General features: G+C 38.2%; 1 protein-coding gene across 1 annotated transcript in view; it reads left to right on the top strand.

The window, feature by feature from the left end:
• Positions 1–21550, top strand: part of TSPAN12 (tetraspanin 12) — a 66422-nt gene extending 44872 nt beyond the window's left edge. The window contains exons 7-8 of the mRNA XM_068972895.1: positions 3102–3245; positions 19982–21550. Of these exons, the coding sequence (XP_068828996.1) occupies positions 3102–3245; positions 19982–20287 (450 nt within the window). The 3' untranslated portion in view covers positions 20288–21550. The remainder of the gene's footprint in view (positions 1–3101; positions 3246–19981) is intronic.
• The last annotated feature ends 895 nt before the right edge of the window (positions 21551–22445 follow it).

The following is a 22445-nucleotide window of genomic DNA, read 5'->3' as shown; positions in this document are numbered from 1 at the left end:
CCAGGGTAAACTCCAAATCTGGCTCTTTGTGTTACAGTTGTTGAGATGGTGAAAATTATCATTGCAGCACAGATTTCCTGTTTATTTAAATGCTTCCTGACTTTGTTTGTTTACTTTTCATCTGTATTAAAAGCAATGTGAAGGGAAAATAAATGAAGCATGTGGGGAATTTATAGTAAGCTGTGTTCAGCTACTGCCCTGAATGGGTGCTTCCCAGAGCTCTTTATTTTCTGAGATTTGTGATGTAGACCATGATATTCCAAGTCAAAAAATAAAGTGAATTTTTTTTTTTCCTAATGGTACAAAGAAGGCTCCAACGTAGGCAGACTGTATAGCACTGCAAACGATAGCACTCCTGTTTTTGGATTTGCTGTATATTAAGTTCGCTCCTCCATCTCGTAGGCCTATTTCACCCAAAAGGAGATGGGGAAGGCTTCTGGGCCTCCTGGAAGAGTTTTTGAAAGGCCCTTGTATTAATTCACTACAGCTGCATCCATAACAAAGTACCACAGACTGGGTAGCTTAAACATCAGAAATTCATTGTCTCACAATTTTGGAGGCTGGAAGTCTGAAATCAAGGCGTCAGCAGGATTGCTTTTTCTTCTGAGACCTCTGTCCTGGGCTTGTAGATGGCCAAAGTCATCTTCTTCCTGTGTCTTCTTTGTTTCATCCTCCCTCTGTGTTTAAATTTCCCCTTATAAAGACAGCAGTCATATGGGATTCCCTGGAAAAGGAAATTTCAACCCACTCCAGTATTCTTGCCTGGAGAATCCCATGGACAGAGGAGCCTGGTGGGCTACAGTCCGTGGAGTTACAAAGAGTCGGACACGTCTGAGTGACTAAACAGCAGCGTATGGGACTAGGTCCCACCCTTGTAACCTTAGATTAATTAAATTACTTCGGTAAAGATTTTTCTTCCCAAATATGGTCACATTCTGGAGGTTAGAACCTCACCCCGTGAATTTTGCTGGTAGGATCGGGAGGACACAGTTCAGCTGATAACACTCTTCTCCCAGAATAAATTGTAGAGCTGAGAGCAGCCTTGTCAGGCAGCAGTTTTCCTGACTTTTCATTCGGTGTGGTTCAGGCGTGCATCTCACTTTACTGGACACTCACTTGAGCCCTGGTGATATTTATTCAGGACTTTAAAAAAAACTGATGCTAAAAATGTATTATTTTTTTTTTACATAGAGGTGCGAGTATAGGCTTGGGAATGAATAGGCTCCATCACTCACTGATTGGTGATCTTGATAACTTACTTGACCTGTTCTTCAGAGCCTGTGGTTCTACTTATATGACATGGTGGTGGGATTTTCCAGTTTGACAACATGTTAGAGGAGTGATTCCATCTCACAATGTGACTCTACAGGAGGCAGGAATAGTCTAAGGAGCTGTACTCCTTAGTCATGTATGGTTTAAGAATGGGTTTGTGTCACAAGGGAGTTCTCAGGAAGAATTTCAGTATCAATTCAGTATCTTCTATTGATGAAGAAAAACAATTATGTAAAAAAAAACAATATCTCAGTGACTTATTAAAATAAAAAAGTGTTCGGTCCAGAACGTGAAATGCTTAAATTATTTGGAAAAGTCATCTCTGTGCAGCCCCTCACTTCATGACAAGGCCAGAGAAATGGACTGTTCTATTGTGGATGGAGTCAGAGTGTTCCCAGAACTGTCCTCTTGTCATCACACAGAAAAACACACGATGTCAGGAAATGAGAAGTAGTTTTCCTCTGCATGCAGGGATGTAAAAAGACTAACTTGGAAATGTAGTAGTTTATGATTTTGAGAAAGTTGTCGCTTTTACTATGTGTGTTTTTTATGGATACTTAATGACAGGTGAAATATATGGTATTAAATTATGTTTGCCTTAATTCATGATGTTTGTGGTATAATTGTATCTTTTAGACAAAAATATATAAAAGGAAAATACTAAAATTATTTCTCAAGTTTCTTGAAAAATTTAATATTACTCATAGCATCAGTGATTCATCATTTATAGTATTCAAGATGATTTTTTTTTCTCTTTCAAAATTAGATGTTTAAACAACTGAAAGCAGGTTAAATCATCTCTTGTTTCATTTCACAAAAGAAGTTCTTAATTCTTTAAAGTTTATTTTAGATAAATTTTGAAATGGTGGATTGTGATATTTTATGATGCAGAGTTAATCCTGAATACAGGTTGATCAGTTGGCCTACATGATTTGCAAAGCCAGCCGCTCTTGGCAGAATTCTTCTCAGTGACCGCCCCTGTATAGTCCTTCTTTCTGACTATATGGAAGAGTAATCCTCCTCTACCCCACGGCAGAAAGTTTTCATAGTTAATTACTCTGAATCTAATCTAAATTAAGAAGACCTTAAGCAGTGTTTCTGAACCTTGGCCAGAGAAAGTTTTTGTTAATACTTGGTGAAATGAGACAAAAAAAAAAAAGACAATTTAGTTTGTTTTAATGTCTTAAACCCAACTTTATTTAATCTAAAAGCACATCATTTTTTCTGAGATTATGGTGATAGGATATGACAACCTTTTTCAAGATTCCCACTCAGTTGAATAAAAATTTGTCAGCCAAACCTATGTTTATATCTCAGAAATTTTTGGAAATTCAGTGGTTAATGAACTCAAGTTGGGTAATATTTGTGATGCGGGCTGTTGGCCAAAAATCTTTCTACAGAGATTGCAGAAACATTTAGTATAATATTTGAATTTGTGAAGCAGTTAAGTCGGTAACTAGGCAATATGCAAACAGATTGATCAACTATTCCCTAGGAGCTAGAGGCTTAACGTTAAATTTGTTTTGTTAGTATGTGTATGAATACTATCGCTCTGTGGTCACTTGTAGAGGAGCTTACACTTGGGGAGTGAGTCTCAGTCATGCCTGATCTGTCTTCATGCATTATGGGCATTATTGTTCAGAATTGTTCCATTATGAAGTCCTCTCCTACATTTCTGTTGTCAACATAGAATGTGCACATATCATTAGGTGATGACAGAAGTGACTTTAGCTCTGGGTGCAAAAATTTAAGAAATCTAACGTTTAATCTCCCAAAAGTTAAGAAAATATTTTTGTTGTTTCTGAGCCTGACCAGTCATTCTTTTGCAGTTCAAATGCTGTGGAGTTGTCTATTTCACCGACTGGCTGGAAATGACAGAGATGGACTGGCCCCCGGATTCCTGTTGTGTTAGGGAATTCCCAGGATGTTCCAAACAGGCCCACCAGGAAGATCTCAGTGACCTCTATCAAGAGGTAAGGCCATGTGTCATTCACTTATCATGGAAGTAAAGAACCAACAACAGGCCAATGCATTTTCCTCTTCTACCTAAATATGAAGAACTTGAAATATTTTTTCCTCTGAAATGTGCAGAAAGGGAACCAAGCTAAAAATAAATATAAAAGTCTGAATACTGATCACATTTTAACAAAGAAAATTGGGAAAGATTAGGTTTTACAATTAATTGGAGTTTGAACTGTGTTATCTAGAACCAAGCTCCATTGCCACCTCCTAAGGTTGCTTCTAAAATAGTTAGTGTGTGACTAACTCTGGATTTTCAGGAAGACAAGGTTTGGAGTTCCTGAGCAGAATAGGTATTTAGGGCTTCCCTATATACTAAAACATGGGAGTGGGGGAGAGGAAGAAAACAAAGCAAAACAAAATCACACACACACACACACACACACACACACACACACACAATTGTGTGTTTCTCTCCACTCCCCAGAGAAAATGCTGTAATGCTGTCCTCAAGTCTTCAGGTCCCCCTGCTGGTTAATGATCACTGATGTTAGTTTTAGCTGGTTTAATGACTGATGCTCACTAGGATTCAAATCAGTTGTCAAATGGCCCAGAAACTTTCATAGTTATGTTTTCTGGGAGAATTTATCAGAATCATCAGTTATTCACTTGTCAGCAGAATCTTTCTTATTCCTTCATTTTTAACGGCAGCTTTCAAACTTCGTTAGGGGTATCCTATTTTCAAGTTAAAATCTAGAACTACATCATTCCAGTATAGTTGTGCTGTGCTTAGTATAGCTGTGCTGTGCTTAGTCGCTCAGTCTTGTCTGACTCTTCGAGACCCCATGGACTGTAGCCCACCGGGCTCCTTGTCCATGGGGATTCTCCAGGCAAGAATACGGGAGTGGGCTTTCACGCCCTCTTCCAGGGGATGTTCCCAGCCTAGGGATTGAACCCAGGTCACCCACATTGCAGGTGGATTCTTTACCATCTGAGCCACCTGGGACGCCCAAGGATACTGGAGTGGGTAGTCTATTCCTTCTCCAGGGGATCTTCCCTATCCAGGGATCGAACCCAGGTCTCCTGCATTGCAGGTGGATTCCTTACCAGCCAATAGCTACATGTTCCTATTTCAATTAAAATTAAACCAAATAAAAATTGCGTTTGCTCAGTTGCATTAGCCACAGTACTAGCCACCAAGTACTCCACAGCTACTTGGGACTAGCAGTTCCTATGTAGGACCACACAGATATAAACATCTTTACAGAAGGTTTTGTAGTCTTGATCTAGAATGGAGGCTCAAAATGTAAATCAGATGCCGGGAAGCTGCTCCAGCTGATGGGCTGGGATCATTTCCCAGATACCTCACCAGTCAAGCATCTGGGTACCACAAATCATCTTAACATAAAAATAACAAGTGACACCATTCATAATATGATATACACACACAACACGTATCTGTTTTTCCCTGGATTTACTGTTATTGTTCCAAACACCTTTTAGGGCATCTGCTAAAGTCAGTTGTAAAGATACACAAAGAGAAAATCAGTTTTATTAATTTATAGTGTAAATTAACAAATTTGAAAAAGATGCTGGATTACCCACACAAGTGCTTCATCGCATACATATCTTAAATATGAGTAACTTTTGGCTGTTAAAAAATTCATCTGAGAGGACAAGGCTATGTCACATTTAAGATATCCAAAATAAAGCTATTTGGGCTCTGAAGACATGCCACAGAGAGAAGTGCCGAATATTTTTAAGAGATTCAGAACTGTGTTAGTCTTCCTAAGGTAGGAAAGTACCACAGTGTGAGTAGCTTAAACAAAACATTTATTGACTCACAGTTCTAAAGGCTGTATGTCGGAGATGAAGGTGTTGGCAAGGTCGGTTCCTTCTGATGCCTGTGAGGAAACATCTGTTCTGTGCCTTTCCCTCAGTTTCTGGTGGTTTGCTGTCCACCACTGGCATTCCTTGGCTTGTAGAAGCATCACCCACGTCTCCGCTTTTATCTTTACATGGCAGTCTCCCTGTTTGCATTTGTCTCCAAGTTTCCCTTTTTCATAAGGACACCAGTCACACTGGACCAGGGGCCCATCCTTCCCCGCTATGACCTCATCTTAACTAACTCTGTCTGCAGAGACTCTCTTTTCAAATAAGACTGCATTCTGAGGTTCCGGGGATTAGGGCCTTAACATATGAATTTGGAGGGGCTGAGAATTGTTGAAACAGCAGAATAACTCAGGTTGTTTATTTTAAAGAATAATCAAAATACTTGTAGTCATGCCCCACACTACTGGGAAGTATTGTGTTTAGATGTTATCATTTTAAGCATATTATGCTTAGTAGCATTTTGGCTTTGAATGAAAAGAATATACAAGATATATTGAACAAAGAATTTGTTCAGTGTTTCTTGAGTTCCTCAGTGATATGCTACATCTTTTTTGGGGGGTGAAAGCTGAATATTGGTTGGTATCTGTAGTAGGGATGGTCACCTAAGTTCTCAATAGTTAAAGTCTTGTTGATTTCATAAAGGAGGTTGTGCTAAATATTTCTAAGATAATAGTAAATGCAGATATAATTGTGGATATTCAAAGACATTATAACTCACCACTGGGTTTTAAAAAAAAAACAAAACAGATGATTATAGACAGACATTTACTTATTGGAATGTGAGCCCCAGGGAGTGCTGCCTTTTGGGATAAAAAAAAAATTGCAGAATAAAATCCGAAACCAAAATCCATAAAAAGCCCCAGATGATTACAGAATATATTTGAATGTACACATATGGATTGAAACCTATCAGTGTTCCTAGTGTGAACTTAATCTAATCCATTTGTTAATTCTTAGGAGTAGGAAGTCAATATGGAAAATTATTGGGCTACATATATAATAACTTCTACCTTCTTTGGTGATTAATACTAGTAACATGATTATAACCAATATTGATCCTTGAGAATGACAAAACATGGATGAATTTGCCATATCTTCCCACAAAATCTGAATATGGAAAGATTCACCTCAATTTTGTTGCTTAGTTGAGAAGCAATTAATTAAATATTTAATGAAAATTTTTGGTTTAAAAAGGCAATTCACTTTTGCTGGTAGTATTTTAATGGTGCTTTACTTCAGGATGTCTATAATTGCTGTTACATGAATTTTAAGATTAAAAAGAGCTACACTATTGTGCATGGGCAAATTGATGATCCATATTATTTTAAAAGTTTTTTTCGTATTTTCATCAAAGACTTTCAAAAGCAAGCTGACATTATCAGTTCTGAGATGTTCTATAGACAGAATTCCAGCAGAGATAGAGGTTCATTATATCAGAGTAATCTGCTTTTGCATTTTATAATTAATAACAGATGCTGATACTGATAATGATATAGCACATAATTATATTTATAGCTGACTTACAAAAGTGGATAACTTAGTAGCTTTATGGCACAAATACAATTAAATCCATCATTAAAATAAGAGTTAATTCCTCTCTGCCCTGGAGAACATGTTTCCTAATTGCAGTGTTCCCAGAGATCATCCACCTGAACTATGAGGGGTCTAAAAGGGTAAACAAGTGAGGAACAGCTATTGGTATTCAGGAAATTTATTCTGAAATAGTAAGTACTAAAAAGAGATATTTTGATGTCTCCTAATATTTCAAAGTTCATCATTCCGAACAGGAACTAGACTTATTCATTGTTGCTCCAAGGGCCAGAAGTTACAGGAAGGAAATTTTGAATCAATAGAAGGAAGACCTTGCTCATCAAAATCCGTCCAATTGTGATAAAGGTTCTCTTGTAAAACAGTGAGTGTCTCATCACTAAAAATATTAAAGTCAAGGTCAGATAACTATGTCATTGGTGAGTAGAATGGATTTTTAAATTAAGAGTGAATCCGGACTAGATGAACTTCAAGGTCCCTTTTATCTTTCATATTCTGTAAGCTTAGAGATAAGAACTGACTTTCTTCCTGCAATCTTTCTTCAGCAGTCTGAAATCAAGGAAATAAATCATTCTGAACCATCTGGTGGCCTGCATGGTCCCTGACCCAATAATATTTTATGACATATTTGAAATCTGTGAAAAATGACAAAGTGGAAATAGAGCAGTAATCACACATTTTAAAAACATTTTTATCAGAGGTATTGTTTGGTTTGGCACACAGCTCCTCAAATATCCGTAATGAGCTATCCACTTGTATAAAAGTATACATTCAAAAATTCACAGATGAAAATATCTCTGAACATCAATTTGGTTCTGTCCCATTCATTCATTCAAAAATTTTGCTTACTGGTTTCCAAGTGCTGTTGTGAATGCTGGAGATAAAGTAGAGAATGTTGGAGACAAAAAGTTCTCCTGCAGTATAACTTATATTCTAGATAGAAATTTAACAAGAAAAAAATAGCAATAAAAGATCATTTCAAGTGGTGAAAAGCACTTTGAAGACTCTGAACAGGGCCATGTGCTAAAGAATGACTTTCTTGGTGAAAGTGAAGTGAAAGTCACTCAGTCTTATCCAACTCTTTGTGACCCCATGGACTGTAGTGGAATGGGTAGCCTTTCCCTTCCCCAGGGGATCTCCCCAACCCAGGGATTGAACCCAGCTGCCTGCATTGCAGGCAGATTTTTTACGAGCTGAGCCAGAAGGGAAGCCCAAGAATACTGGAGTGGGTAGCCTATCCCTTCTCCAGTGGATCTTCCTGACCCAGGAACTAAACCAGGGTCTCCTGCATTGCAGGTAGATTCTTTACCAACTGAACTATCAGGGAAGCCCTAACAAGGAATTACTTAAGACAGGCTGTTTAGGAACAGGTTCTCTTAGGGGATGACATTTGAACCTGGCCCAGTTGGTGACAAGGATTCAGCCTGGCAAAGATCTTTTGAAGAGTATCTTTTTCGCCCAGAAAACTGCAAGTGTAAAAGCTACCCCTCCTTCAACCTGGAGGTGACTGGGCCATGGATTCCTGGCTACTTCCTACCCTCTAATTTGATTTTTAATGTAATCACACTCTCTAAATACTAGGTGTGAGACTTGGCTTCAGTGAAACATCAGGGTTTAAGTTGGTAAAATACAGGACTAAGCTGCATCTCTTCCTTATCGCCCCTGCTGAGTTTTCCATCTTGTCAGCTACTAGAGCTCTGGACTTGACCGGAGAATAAGAAGAGAGAAAAAAGACTAAAGAAGGCTGGTAAAGTTAAAAGTCTGGGTGAAATAGGGACTTCTTACTCCTTGCCCAGAGACCTTACCCCAAGCCCAACTCTTGGATGGGCTTCAAGAGAAAAGTGATACTGTTGTAATTGTTTTTTATATTTTGCATGCATTTTTTCAGCGACTGGTATCCATAGCTTTCATCAGCTTTTCTTGGGAAAAGACAATATACCTAACAGTGTGAAGAACCACAGTTGTAGGGAATAGTTACAGTGTTTGCTATCTCAGATAGAAAATGAAGCAAAAACATCTCCTCAAAAAAATTGGAAAAGTATTTTTGTCCTCTTCGTGCCACCTCAAGAAACAGAGATGGATGTCAACAAGCTCACAACAGGCCCTATTTCAAAAGGACCAACTCAAATGTGTAAGCAAGAGGGAGAGGGAATCAAGTAAAGTATACGTCCAAAGACACAATCCTTTGTTTTGTAGTTGGGAGAGAGACAACTGTTCAGAGATGGACTGCTTCTTCAGAAAACTAGCTATTCACAGAGGTTATGTAAGGGCCAGACAGTGAGCTGGTTTCCACGAAGCTGTGTGCCATTTAGACACTTTTTCTTTAGACCTTTAATCTGGACAAGTTCCCTGTGGTATTGGGTTTGAATATCAAGTATTCTTACTACTTTCCTTTATGGCAAATAATTTTGCCCTAAACCATTTCTTCCTCTTTAGATGGTTGTTTGTTTCTTTTCTGAGTGACAGAAAACCTCTCTATATAAATAGAGAGATAGAGAGGGCAGGGCTTCCCCGGTGGCTTAGGGGTAAAATAATCTGCCTGCAGTGCAGAAGATGCAGGAGTCTTGGGTTCACTCCCTGGATCGGAAAGATCCCCTGGAGGAGGAAATGGCAACCCACTCCAGTAGTCTGGCCTGGAGAATCCCATGGACAGAAGAGTCTGGCTGGGTTACAGTTCATGGGGTCGCAGAGTCGGACATGACTAAGCACGAGCCTGAGGGGTGTGGATATGAAGGGGATGTGTCTTTCTCTCTGAATCCAGACTTGCAGGAAGAAGAAGTGAGATGATGATGGTGTGTCTAGGTCCGCAGTCCTCTCAGAAAGTAAACGGACATGCAGAGATGCTCCCCTAAGCATGGTGATCATGTGAGATGGCTTGGTTTGAGGTTTTTCTTCCCGTTGTGTGTTAACCTTTCGGTGAGCTGAGAGTCAGAAATTCAGCCTTCTCCAGATTGGAGGTCCTGGCCCCACCCATCTTCTTCGGAAGACTGTTCTGCTGTTCTGCTTTGGAAGACTGTTCTGCTGTTCTGCTGTCCTTGAAAATATTCATTTTATAATCTATGTACATTTTTTCTGGGGAGGGGCAGTACTCTCAGCCCTCAACTCTTTTTCTTAATACTCTTCTCCTGTCAACATTTTTTGTTAGAATTAGAAAGGTGAGTCAGTACTATGTGTCTGGTTTGACTAATAGAACTTTAAGTTTATGATTTGCACACACAGCATCCTACACACATAAATATTATGTCAGCGCTTCTGAACCAGAGAAAGAAAGATGACCGAGTGTTGTGGGTACAAAAGGACGGGGTGGGGAATGGGTGTGTGGCCTTCTGGCAAGCTCTACCTAGGTATGGGATGGTTTTTTTTTTTTCCCAGCTTATCTTGCTGTTGTGCTCCTAGTGGGATTCTTCTCAGGACCAAGTAAATTGCCATGCCCCAAACAAACAAAATTAGGGGCAATTGTTGAAAAAAGGAGCCCAAAGCAGGAAGGAAGAGGTAACAGCTTAGAACCTTGGCCACCATCCAGTTGCATTACTGTGAAATTGGTTAAATCAGTGAAGGAATGATCCTCCTGTCAGTGGCTAGAAAAAGAGGCGGGAAGGAGATGATCCTGACCTGAGGCATGGGAAGAAGCCTGACACTGGTGGGCAGTTCTTCATTGCCACTGTCTTTATAATGGAGTTGTGGGGTGAGAACATGCAGAGCGGGTAGTAGATACTGGGTCTCCAGTCTTATTAAAGGCTAAGTGAATGTTAGCCAGTTGCTGAAAAACATTTGGGTGGCTTGGGTCCCTAAAGGACTTTTCAAGCAGAGGCAATGGTGCAGAATTAGAGCTAGAAGCAGGACAGCCCAATGGGCGCAGGGGGCATGGGGAGGGCTGGACAGAGCAGGCGCTGACTTATGAAAAGCCCTATATGTCCTGCTTATGCGTGTATTTCATCCTGAAGTCTGTGAGTAGTTGCCAGATGAAAAGAAACAAATTCACCAATTTGAGGCATTGTTAGGAAAGCAAAGCTGAGGACAGAGTAGTTATGGGATGCTGATTTATTAATGATGACGTGCCATTTTCAGATAAACACACACAGAATTGCCTGAATGGTGAACGGTAGGAAGCTTTTCAAGTTCTGTGGTTATTTAGATGGAATATCCCCAAGAAGTTCCATTCTCAGGGCTCCTTTATATAAAGGCAAAGACACTCCCTCTTGACTCTCTGCTGACTTCATTATCTCCTCCATTAACTGCTGGCAGGGATCGGGTTGACTGGGACCTGGGGTGATAAGCTGTTTTATCATCCAAGCCTTGCAGGACCAGTTTGGGCTTGGTGGGGGTGGAAATCCCTTTTATCTTCAAGCTTTGCTTGATCTAATCAGATCTTGAACTGTTCTGCTGGTTTTGCTTCGGGTATACAAATGCCTTCTTTCCTTTCTCTCTCTGTCTCAGTACAGTCACTGGTGAGTTTCCTGTTACCTATTCACTATTCAAACCACTTATTTTTCCTCCTGTGTTTTATTAGTAGAGACTTGCAAATTTTGCCTTTAGAAGGTACCGATATAGAAAGCCATAATAATATTTTGACCTGAGAAAGTACCTCACAAGTAACAATTTTAAATTTATGCTTTAAAAAAATCATTAGGTTGGCTTTGTGGAGTCTGAGTGGAGGTGAGAATTGTGTCTTGATTGGGTGAGAAGAGAATCAGGTAGGGAACGGTGCAGGTAATTCATGTGAGTGATTATAAGGGCTGGAGTTCAGATGTGCCATTGAGGAGGGCAAGGAGGGAATGAATGTGAAAGATATTTAAAGGGAGAGAATGAATAGAGTGATGACTGGGGTGGGTGTGGGGAGTGAGTGACAGGGAAGCTGAGGACAAGGATGCTTGACATTGGCTTGGACTCTGGAGACATGAAGAAGTCATTTGTGGAGGGGAGCAGTAGGATTAGGTTAGCTCCATTTTGGAAATGCTGAGCTTAAGGTTCCTGTCAGGTCTTCCATGTGCAGAAGCCCACTGGAAGTATGAAGCTCAGGAGAACAGAATTCAGCCAGAGATCTGGGTTTTGTGTGCCCTCTTTAGGAAAGTGCTAGCTCCAAATACAATGGCTTGGATGAGGTAGAACTCTGTTTCTGTCTCTCATAGATCAGCTGGTCCAGGCTGCCAGGCAGCCCTATTGTACAGGTTTGCCCAGGGGTCTTGGGTAGTTAGACAGTGTCACTTGTTTAAACACTTGTCTTCCACATTTGCTCCTATTTTCCTCAAGTTGCAGTAGTGGGGAGGAGGAGGAAGTAGGAAGGGGACCATCCAGTGCATGAAGCTCCGCCCTCCGCCCCTCTGCACACATTCGCTTGGCTTACAAGACTGTACTTAGCAGCAAGGAAGGCTGGTAAGTGTGGTCTCTGGATAGGAGGCTATGTTCCTGTAGAAAATGCTATGTTAGGAAGAGTGGAGAACAGACTAGGGCAAGTGGGATGTCTTAACAGTTGCCAGGTGTTATCAATATGTCAGTCAGTCAGTTCAGTCTCAGTCGTGTCCGACTCTTTGCGACCCCATGAATCGCAGCACGCCAGGCCTCCCTGTCCATCACCAACTCCCGGAGTTCACTCAAACTCATGTCCATTGAGTCAGTGATGCCATCCAGCCATCTCATCCTCTGTTGTCCCCTTCTCCTCCTGCCCCCAATCCCTCCCAGCATCAGAGTCTTTTCCAATGAGTCAACTCTTCCCATGAGGTGGCCAAAGTACTGGAGTTTCAGCTTTAGCATCATTCCTTCCAAAGAAATCCCAGGGCTGATCTCCATCAGAATGGACTGGTTGGATCCCCTTGCAGTCCAAGGGACTCTCAAGAGTCTTCTCCAACACCACAGTTCAAAAGCATCAATATGCAGGAGGCAATAGATTCATAGGAGAAGGTAAATCTACACAAAGAGATGGCGTAATATATGCAGCAAAGGACAGAAGCTGGGGAGTGGCAATACTTAAAGACAGAGAAGACACCTGTTGTAGGTAGAGAAGAAATGGAAAGCAGTATCCTGAAAGCCAAGGGAGGAGAGGATTCTAGGAATGAGTTTTCCTTAGTGAGGAACCATGGTTCAGAGGTTTAGGCTAGGCTCCAAACTAAACTCTTTGGATTAACCTCTCTGTGCTTCATTTTTATTGCCTTTAAAATGAAGATAACCAGAATACCCATCTCATGAGAGTGAATTAGCATGTTTATAACCCTTCAAATAGTGCCTGTTTGTAATATATACTACAGTAATAGCTGAGAGTTAAAGTAAATTAGGGATTGAAAAGGACACATAGGGTTTTTCAAATAGAGTCACGTATAGAACTCTCTGAGCAAGCATTTTATATACATTATATAAATGTATATATAAGCCCTATAACAATTATTTGAAGGTGCTGTATCATTATATCCATTTTACAGATAAGAAAGGTGAGGCACAATGAGGTTCAGTGCCCTAGTCCAGTTTCATAGAGCTTAGTCAGTGACTGAACTCCGATCTATTTGATTCCAAAGCCCATACTTGTATTAGTCACTAAAATTTCAAGATGTGGAGTACATGGTGAGGAGCAAGCTGAGTGTTTGTAGATTTTTTTCACCTCTAAACCTTAATTTCCTTATCCATTAAATGAGATAATAGTAGTATCTGCCTCATTATAATTAAAAAAATAAATTAAGCTACTTAATAAACCCTTATTAAATCACTTGACATGAAATAAACACAAATCTTCAATGCATGGTGGTAGCTAATGACAATAATAACAGGAACTTATTAACATTTAGTAGGGTAAATAGAAAAAATAGTGACCTACGATTAGATTTTTAACTAACCAAATTGCCCTAAATTTTGCTAGTAATGGCAGGAAAATATGCATTTTCTGGTTCTATTTGTGTTGGCTGAAGGTAGATTTTAGACCAAGGTATTGGGGACTTCATGTGGTTTCTCATTTTGTTTTCACATCTTTCCAGTTCTTCAGGACAAACATTTAGGTGGACAAAAGGGCCCAGTGAGAGATGACGTCTAATGAGCGGTTTGTATTTATACACTTTCTGCTCAGACAGTGAACATCTGCCCCTGCACCTTACCTTCCTAGGGAGAATACCACCTTCTGGGTTTTCTGACACTTGTTCACTCTCTAAGTCGTATCTAACTCTTTGCACACCAGGCTCCTCTGTCCTTCACTGTCTCCTGGAGTTTGCTTGGAATCATGTGCATTGAGTCAGCGATGCTGTCTACCCATCTCATCCTCTGTAGTTCCCTTTTCCTTTTGTCTTCATCCTTTCCCAGCATCAGGGTCTTTTTCCAGTGAATGGGCTCTTCACATCAGGTGGCCAAAGTACTGGAACTTCAGCTTCAGCGTCAGTCCTTCCAATAAATATTCAGGGTTGATTTCCTTTAGGATTGACTGGTTTGATCTCCTTGCTGTCCAAGGGACTCTCAAGAGTCTTCTCCAGCACCACAATTCAAAAGCATCCATTCTTTGGCACTCAGCCATTTTTATGGTTCAACTCTCACATCTGTACGTGACTGTTGGAAAAACCATAACTTTGACTATACTGATCTTTGTCACAAACTGATGTCTCTGCTTTTTAACATGCTGTCTAGCTTTGTCATAGCTTTCCTTTCAAGGAGCAAGCATCTTTTAATTTCATGGCTGCAGTCACCATCTACGGTGATTTTGGAGCCCAAGAAAATAAAATCTTTCACTGCTTTCACTTTTCCCCCTTCTATTAGCCATGAAGTGATGAGAGTGGATGCCATAATCTGAGTTTTTATAATGTTGAGCTTTAAGATAGCTTTTTCATTCTCCTCTTTCACCCTCATATTTTTGGTAAAAATGACAGATGTTCAATAAATGTAGTCTTTTAAACTTAGGATTCTTCTCTTCTATGGGGATCTTGTGAAGATGAAATGAGATACAAGGGTCTGTGGGTTTTTTTTGAGATACACGAAGACTTTTTCTACTGTATTTCCTGTGTATGGGTTTGAGTAACTTTACTCTTAACAGAACAGAAAATCCTGTAGTGAATTTTATTACCTGCTGTTTAACTTTTTTAAGGACAGGTTTATTTTCCTGCAGAGCTAATGATCATCAGTGGAGAACTTTTGCTCCAACCTCTTTAAAGCTCATGAACTCATGAACTGCTGTCACTCAGTTTTTCAATTTTAAAATAAATGGGACTGAATGTTACTTATTTGTACCTGATAGTTAACACTGTCATCTCAAACTTGGGAGTTATGTTTATTATGAAGAATCAGTTATGAAGATATCAATACTGGCGTGTATTGGCACCTAGATTTTATTTATACTTTATCTTCATAAGCACATTAGAAGTCTGCCTAATTTTTTGATGTGGCCTGTGAATATTGAGTACTGAAAAGCCACAGGAGTTCTTCTAATTTTAGAAACTCATTTTGGAGCTTGATCAGAGAATAATTTCAAGTGTATAATTTCCTCAAGTGAAGTAAGGCATCTTGACATGCCTTCAGATAGATTCCAGGAAATACAGGGATTAGTGATTTCTGTCTGATAAAAAGGTAGTGTTGTATTTACAGTTGACCAGAATTTTAACATTGCAGCAAGCAAAGTAGGTTAGCCAGCTTGTCTTATTCCATACCTTTGAATTATCTGAGGTTATTAATGCAGTGCTAACATGGCTTTATTTAGGAAGAAAAACATATTCAAGGTAAATCAACTCGGCATTTTATTTTGAGAAAAGCAAATAAATGCAATTTAGTTCTTTCCTATTGTGAGTACAAGAGTCTTTGTGAAATGGAATGCAGTTCTGAACTCTAACATTTCTGTTTCCTTTTTTGTCTCACTCAACAGCAAACACTCAACAGTGTTTGTTTTTGCAACTAAATATCTGTGAATAGTACAATAGATTATATAGAGACACATTTATATTTTTTCTTCTCTAGACTTAGTGTCTTGCTTTTCAACAAGAAATCCAACTTTACACTGAAAAGTGTGAACTTTATTCATGATTATTTGGCTGGCTCAAAATAAGCTCACAACTTGTATTCAGACTGAATTACTTTGAAGAAGGTGTTGCAGAATAGGCCATAAACCCTGGAGTTGTTTCTATGAAGAATTCAGAGAGTGGCTGAGGCAGACAATCGTATTGTACACAAAAATCTGAAAAAAATACTCTCTTTTCAAGAAGAAGAATATTCATTTGGAAAGTTAATCCTTAACTTTAAGTAATGGTGTAAGCAATTCTCTGAAATTCAGCATGATACCTATCAGGCTGCAAGTTTTTACAGTGCCTCCTGAATTACCAAAGAAATATTAAATTATATGCAATGTAGGGAGATTTGTGCTTTATTTATATGTTTACACCTTGTATCTTTTTTATTAAATGATTTAATGCAACATACAACAAAAAGGCACAATGGATGAATAATAAAAATAAGACTTATTTATTGCATAAAGGTAAATAAGTCCTAGAGAAGTAATGTAGAACATGATTAATATAATTAACTTTGCTGTGTGTTATATATAAAAGAGTAAATCCTAAGAGCTCTCATTACAACTCTTAAATATAAAAATGTTTCTTCTTTTTCTTTTCTTTTGTATCTATATGAGACGATGGATATTCAGTAAACTTATTGTGATAATCATTTCATGATATATGTAAGTCAAATTATGTTGTATGCCCTAAACTTACACAGTGCTGTGTGAATTATAACTCAATAAAACTGGAAGGGAAAAATAAATAAATAGCAGTGGAAAGCCAGGATTAAAGAAAGAGTAATTGGACATGCTTGATGTGAAGGCAAATGGGATTACTGTGGTTGTGTTTCATATTTGTCCTTGAGCTTTCTGAAAGCCCAGGTGAAATGACACATAATCGTCTGGATCATTTTAATGTTTAGAGGGCATGTATTCTAGTTTTTCAAAGGGAGCAAAATTCTAAAGTATTTGCTCAAGTGCAGTTTTATATCTACCACTCTAAAATATCTAGGAAAATACCTTCAATATTATTTTTCAAAAAATGTATAGAGTAATTTGTTATGGTGTTCTTCAATATCATTGAAATACACTTCAGTGGAAAATAATATGTAAGGGCACAGGTTAATATAGTGCAGCATGGCAGAATTTGGTAGTCTGGTGTGGTATTTAGATATAATAAGTTGAAGTACCTAGAGATGGCAATTGGTTTTATTTATTTGAAAGAGTCTGTAGATAACATCACTTTTTGAGGGGTTTTTGATAAAGAAGGACAAGGTATAATTTAATAAATTCTGATGACAAACTTAGTACTAAACTAAATACTTACATTCTGTCTAGTTTGGGATTTATCTTTGTAAACTAAATGAGGAAGTAATAGGGCTGATTTATTTATTAAAAATTGAGGAGTCTAACTAGGACCTTTGCTTTGAATAAACCACCTTTACCCTCCTTGACATGGAGATAATCTTCCAGTCCAGTGATCTCTAAGGAGGCCAGGTCCTGACTATGAGTCGTAATGATACAATCCTATGTCCACTTTTTTGGGGGGAACTGAAAAGCTTTTTTCACTGGGATGCAAACCCATTCATGACAGCCTAGATTGTCTTAATATTTTATTGCATTTTCTTGTGTGGCCACTGAGGTTTCCTTAGATTCCCAGAATCAATAAGTCTTCCAGACTTTGCTGAGGAAGCACAGAGCCTCAATCAATATTAGCCAGAGGTGAGATCTTAGGGCCTTCTTAGTTCTTTCTTGAACTTGTGCACAGTCCTGGGATTGAGCATAACCGTACTCACATGTGTAACTTTCTAGATCCCCGCAAATATGTCAGAGCTTTGCCAAAACCAGAAAAGGACTTCACATTCTCCAGTTTTTCCCCTTCGGCTTTTGACTAGCCCATTGTGTGCAACTATTATCCACTGCCTCAGGCAGCCTCAGTGTTGAGCAGTTACCTGTGAATGCTTTTGACAAATACTCCCCAGAGGGAAAAGACTGTTGCCCAGGTTGAACTGCAAGTCAAGTCAAATAAAGACAGCTTTGCTAGTGATCTCTTTCAGGGAACCACCAGATAGGACAAATAATGACAGTTCTCTGACAGTGGGTCTTTGAAGGAGCTCCAACCCTTTTCTGTTGCCTTTGGTGGCTGCCAGACCACTGATTTTTACCATAATTGTGGGCTGTTTATTTTCAAGGCTCCTGCAGAGCTGGGGAAGGGGTATGGGAGTAAAGCAAATTAAAATGCCACAAAACTTGCTGTTCTTACTGAGATTCAGGTGCTTCTCTTGAATAAATGCTCCTCAGATTGCTGCAAGCATTTGGTTAATTTCCAGAGTTCAAAAAAAAGTTGAATGGGGGAGAGGCTATTCAGAGGTCTTTTTTCTGCCAGTTTTGTGGATGTTACTCTAGAAGTGCTTTTTAGCCATATTTTTACAAATTAAAAAGGTGAACTTTTTGACTTCTAAGTTCCCCTCCCACTCTGGAACATTCACTGTTATCTAATATATCACATTCCCAAATATCCTAGATAATATAATTTACTGTATCTTTGTTTTGGTATATGTGGCTGTTTAAAATAAAATTGAAACAGACTTTACTGAATGCCAGAGTATGAAGCACAGTTGATTTCTGCTTTGTTTTAATCACAGATTGAAAAGTATTACCTTTTCTGCATAGTTATTCAGCTTAGAGTGAGTTAGTCTAAAGGGATGGGAGATCTTTACATGCCAATGGGAAAAACTATATGGGTAAAATTTAAACACCAGAGACTGCTGAAAAGGTAAAAATCAAATAATAATTGACTTATTTCACAGGATTGTATTATTAGCATATGTATTTCGTGAGTAGTTTACCTTTAATTGTGGAATTTATTTTAATTGTTCTTTATTCATTAAAGATCTATTTTTGTACTAAGTACTGAAAACATAGTTGAGGAGTCAACTAAACCATCCATGCAAAGCCATTTTATATCAATTTCTTTGGAGATGGATATGATGATCTGTGCTGCATTACTTAGCAATGATGTTAATTTCCAAATGTCTGAAGCTAAACCTTTTTAAGTAGTTTTGGTGCGCCTCTTTCCAAACTATGTTAAAGATTTTTTTTCTTCATGAGGAGAGTCATGATCTAAAGTCTCAGCGGCAAACATCATTTTGGATAGTTACTTCACTGTCTTGAGAAACAGTGACCTCCACCTTCGCTGTTACAGGTGGGCAAGGATTATTTCATCAGTACTCAGTGGGAACACAATGCCATGCTTTTGGTGGTTTATTCTCTGAAAAAGTGTTGTACTCATACTTGTCCATTAATACCTGCTTTTCACAGATTCTGCATCTCTTTTAATATGTGCTTTCTAATCTTCTCTGGGCTGATATAGCAGATAAATCTGATCCCCACTGAGTTCTTACTATATATGAGATCCCATTCTAGGTGTTTAATGGTGTTTGTTCATTTAATTTTCCCAAGATCACAAACAGGCTGGCCCTATTATCATTCATGTTTTCATACAAGAAAACTGAATCACAGAGAGATTAAGTAACATGGCCAAAGTCACAAAGTTTATACATAGCAGAGCAGGGATTTGAATTCAGAATTCTGGCTCTGAAGTTCATGATCTATATGGTGTCATATAAGGATGTTAGAATTACATATAAGCATAAGTGCGAATGGGTTCTGATGAATTACCTGAGTGGAACTCTTTGAAAAATACTTGAATGTCGGTGATTGTCTTGTGTCATCTATTTTGGTTTCTCACTGTGTGTGTGTGTTAACTAGGTAAGATGACTAGAGAAGTTATTTTATTAAAGCAGTGTTAAGTATCAATAGTATTACTTATAAATATTTTAACTTCACTTTTGGTGAAACTGATAAAACTTTGCTAATGTTTTGCTGTTAATTTGCATTATATGGTATACCAGAAAAGGTAGTTACTGAAATGTGTCTGTGACTAGTTTTACATGATTTTTCTTTCTTAAAAGTAATGACTTATTAGGGTATAGTTACATATAAGTGTCTTTGGAAATATAAGAATTATGTATTATATATTCCTCTCCTCTACTATAATGCACAAATTAACAATAGGCTGATTCAGTAGCCTTGGTTTCCTTGATTTAGTTGAGTTATTTATAGAATCTGGGGAAGGAAACAAGAAGGCAGTTATTTTAATAATTAAAATTTATTTTCAAAGAATGCACACCTCTATCTCCCATCCAGTGGCTCACAGGGTTCCCTATTGAGAGTCACTATCTTAAAAGTTTGTAATTCAAGTTGTTTGGTTCCACTAACTGATGGGTGATTTTTTTTTCCACTGTTTTGATCCTCTGTAACACAGTCAGAGGAATATTGAGCATATTATTTCTTTTACAGGGTTGTGGGAAGAAAATGTATTCCTTTTTGAGAGGAACCAAACAGCTGCAGGTGCTGAGGTTTCTGGGGATCTCCATTGGAGTGACACAGATCCTGGCCATGATACTCACCATTACTCTACTCTGGGCTCTCTACTACGACAGACGGGAGCCTGGGACAGACCAAATGATGGCTCTGAAGAACGACACCACTCAGCACCTGCCTTGTCATTCAGTGGAACTGCTGAAACCAAGCCTGTCGAGGATCTTTGAACACACATCCATGGCGAACAGCTTTAACACACATTTTGAGATGGAGGAATTATAGAGACTGTCAAAGAAGGAAACCACAAATTTATTTTACTGGACTTGTGAATTTTTTGAACACACACTTAACTGTTTCAGAAATGTTTAGAAATGAAAATGTTGCCATAAAAGGATACCCAAGCACATAATGTTCCACTCTTTGAAAGGAAGTGGGAAAAGTTCCATATATGATAAAGCACCACCTGGACAATAGGTGATACCTTTTGTAATGCTGGACAGATCTAATACCCACTTTATAGCCTGTGTAAGATTTTTACTGAACACAGTTATGCTTTGAGGTTTATGCTTTGGCAGAGTTTGACCAGCATTTCTGCATCCATGTAAATGTGCCGAAACATGCTAGGTGGAGTTGGAGCTACAGTAAACTTTGATTTACTTCCATAAGCTTACTAGTATATAAAGTTCCAAATAACTGCTAACATAGGAAGTTAGACAGTACTAATGACTTTTATTACTTGGTGATATATTCTTTTGAGGAGAAATAGATTATACATAAGTACACTCTGAAGATTGGTGACTACCTAAATGTGATTTTTGCTGGTTACTAAAAATATTCTTACTACTTACAAGAGCAAACTATAACATTGTCTCAAACTGATCAGGGATATATGTGTATATGAGTCTGTGTTAAGTCTGTATAATTCAGTAGATTTCAGTTCTTATAACATTAAGAATAACAATTGTGAAAAGGATAAATCCATAGTGTATAGCACCATTATTTTAACCTTTCCTGTTAATAGAGCTTTAACATTCTGTCTTGGGTTTATATTACATACATAGTGTTAACTTAAATACTTAACCACTAATTTTGAAAAATTACTCATGTGATACAAAGGAATCATTATAATTCAGAATGCAGTCTAGTTTCTAGGAAGTATTAACAGAAAAAGTTTACATATAACTTTAGTTCATTCAGCAAAGACCTGGATGTTATCCTTCTGCCAAACTGAGACTCATTTTGACACTAAACACTTTATAAAGGAACTTATCTTTGCCTTCTCCAAACTAGAAGCAGCAGTCTCCAAGTCTCAATATAATTCTACAGAGAACAGTTTTCCTTTTCTCTAGCAAAAAGCCAAGAGAATCTTAAAGTAAGTGACAATTTAGCTAGAGGTTTTCTTTGCCTTATTTCACTGATTAAGATACTGTGGTGAATTACACAGATGATTAAATTTTTTACAAGAGTAAACTATATTTATTTGAAATGGGAAAAGTGCATTTTACTGTATTTTGTGTATTATGTTTATTTCTCAGAAAATAGAATGGAAATTAAAATGTGTCAATAAATATTTTCTAGAGAGTAAAAATTTGCCTGAGTCTAATTTTTATACTTTATAATCACTTTCACCATTCAAAATATTAGCCAGGGGGAAAATCTGAGACAACATGGTTGAATTAAGGAATAATAACTATCTCCAAAACCCAAAGCTACTCTGTAAGAATATGTATCTCACTGAAAAATGACAAAAAGATGCCCATTTACTTTTCAAGTTTTCTTTTTGAGCTAAATGATAAATAATGTAGTTGTCTGATATAATACAAAATATGCCCATTTATGTCAATTTACCTTCTCAATGTTTTCATATCCCAGTTTCTTAAAGTAATTTTCTGAAGAAAATGAGCCTAAGGAATACAATATTTGAAATCAACTGATAAATATCATCTTTACCATAATTTAAATAAAGATTGAGTAGATAACTTGGTCACTCAGAACGTAAGCATCCCCAAGACTTCCCTGGTGGTACAGTGGTTAAGACTCCACACTTCCACTGCAGGAGACATGGATGTGAACTATGGGTCAGGGAACTAAGATGACACCTACTTCATGTGTGCTAAGTCACTTCAGTCATGGACGGTAGCCCACCAGGCTCCTCTGTCCGTGGCATTCTTCAAGCAAGAACACTGGAGTGGGTTGCCATGTCCTCCTCCAGGGGATCTTCCCAACACAGGCATTGAACCTTCATCTCTTACGTCTCTTAGCTGGCAGGTTCTTTACCACTAGCGCCACCTGGGAAGCACACGTACTGCATAGTGTGGTCCAAAATATTAAAAAATTTTAAAAAACAAAAACATAAGTATCCCTTTTTCTAATTTTTCAACACCTCAACTTCCCATAATGTCACCTAAAATGCCAAGTAATTAAGACAGCTGTATTACTT

The sequence above is a fragment of the Capricornis sumatraensis genome, chromosome 5 (genome assembly GCF_032405125.1).
Source record: "Capricornis sumatraensis isolate serow.1 chromosome 5, serow.2, whole genome shotgun sequence".
NCBI lineage: Eukaryota > Metazoa > Chordata > Mammalia > Artiodactyla > Bovidae > Capricornis > Capricornis sumatraensis.
This window is presented reverse-complemented; position numbering and strand designations above follow the sequence as displayed.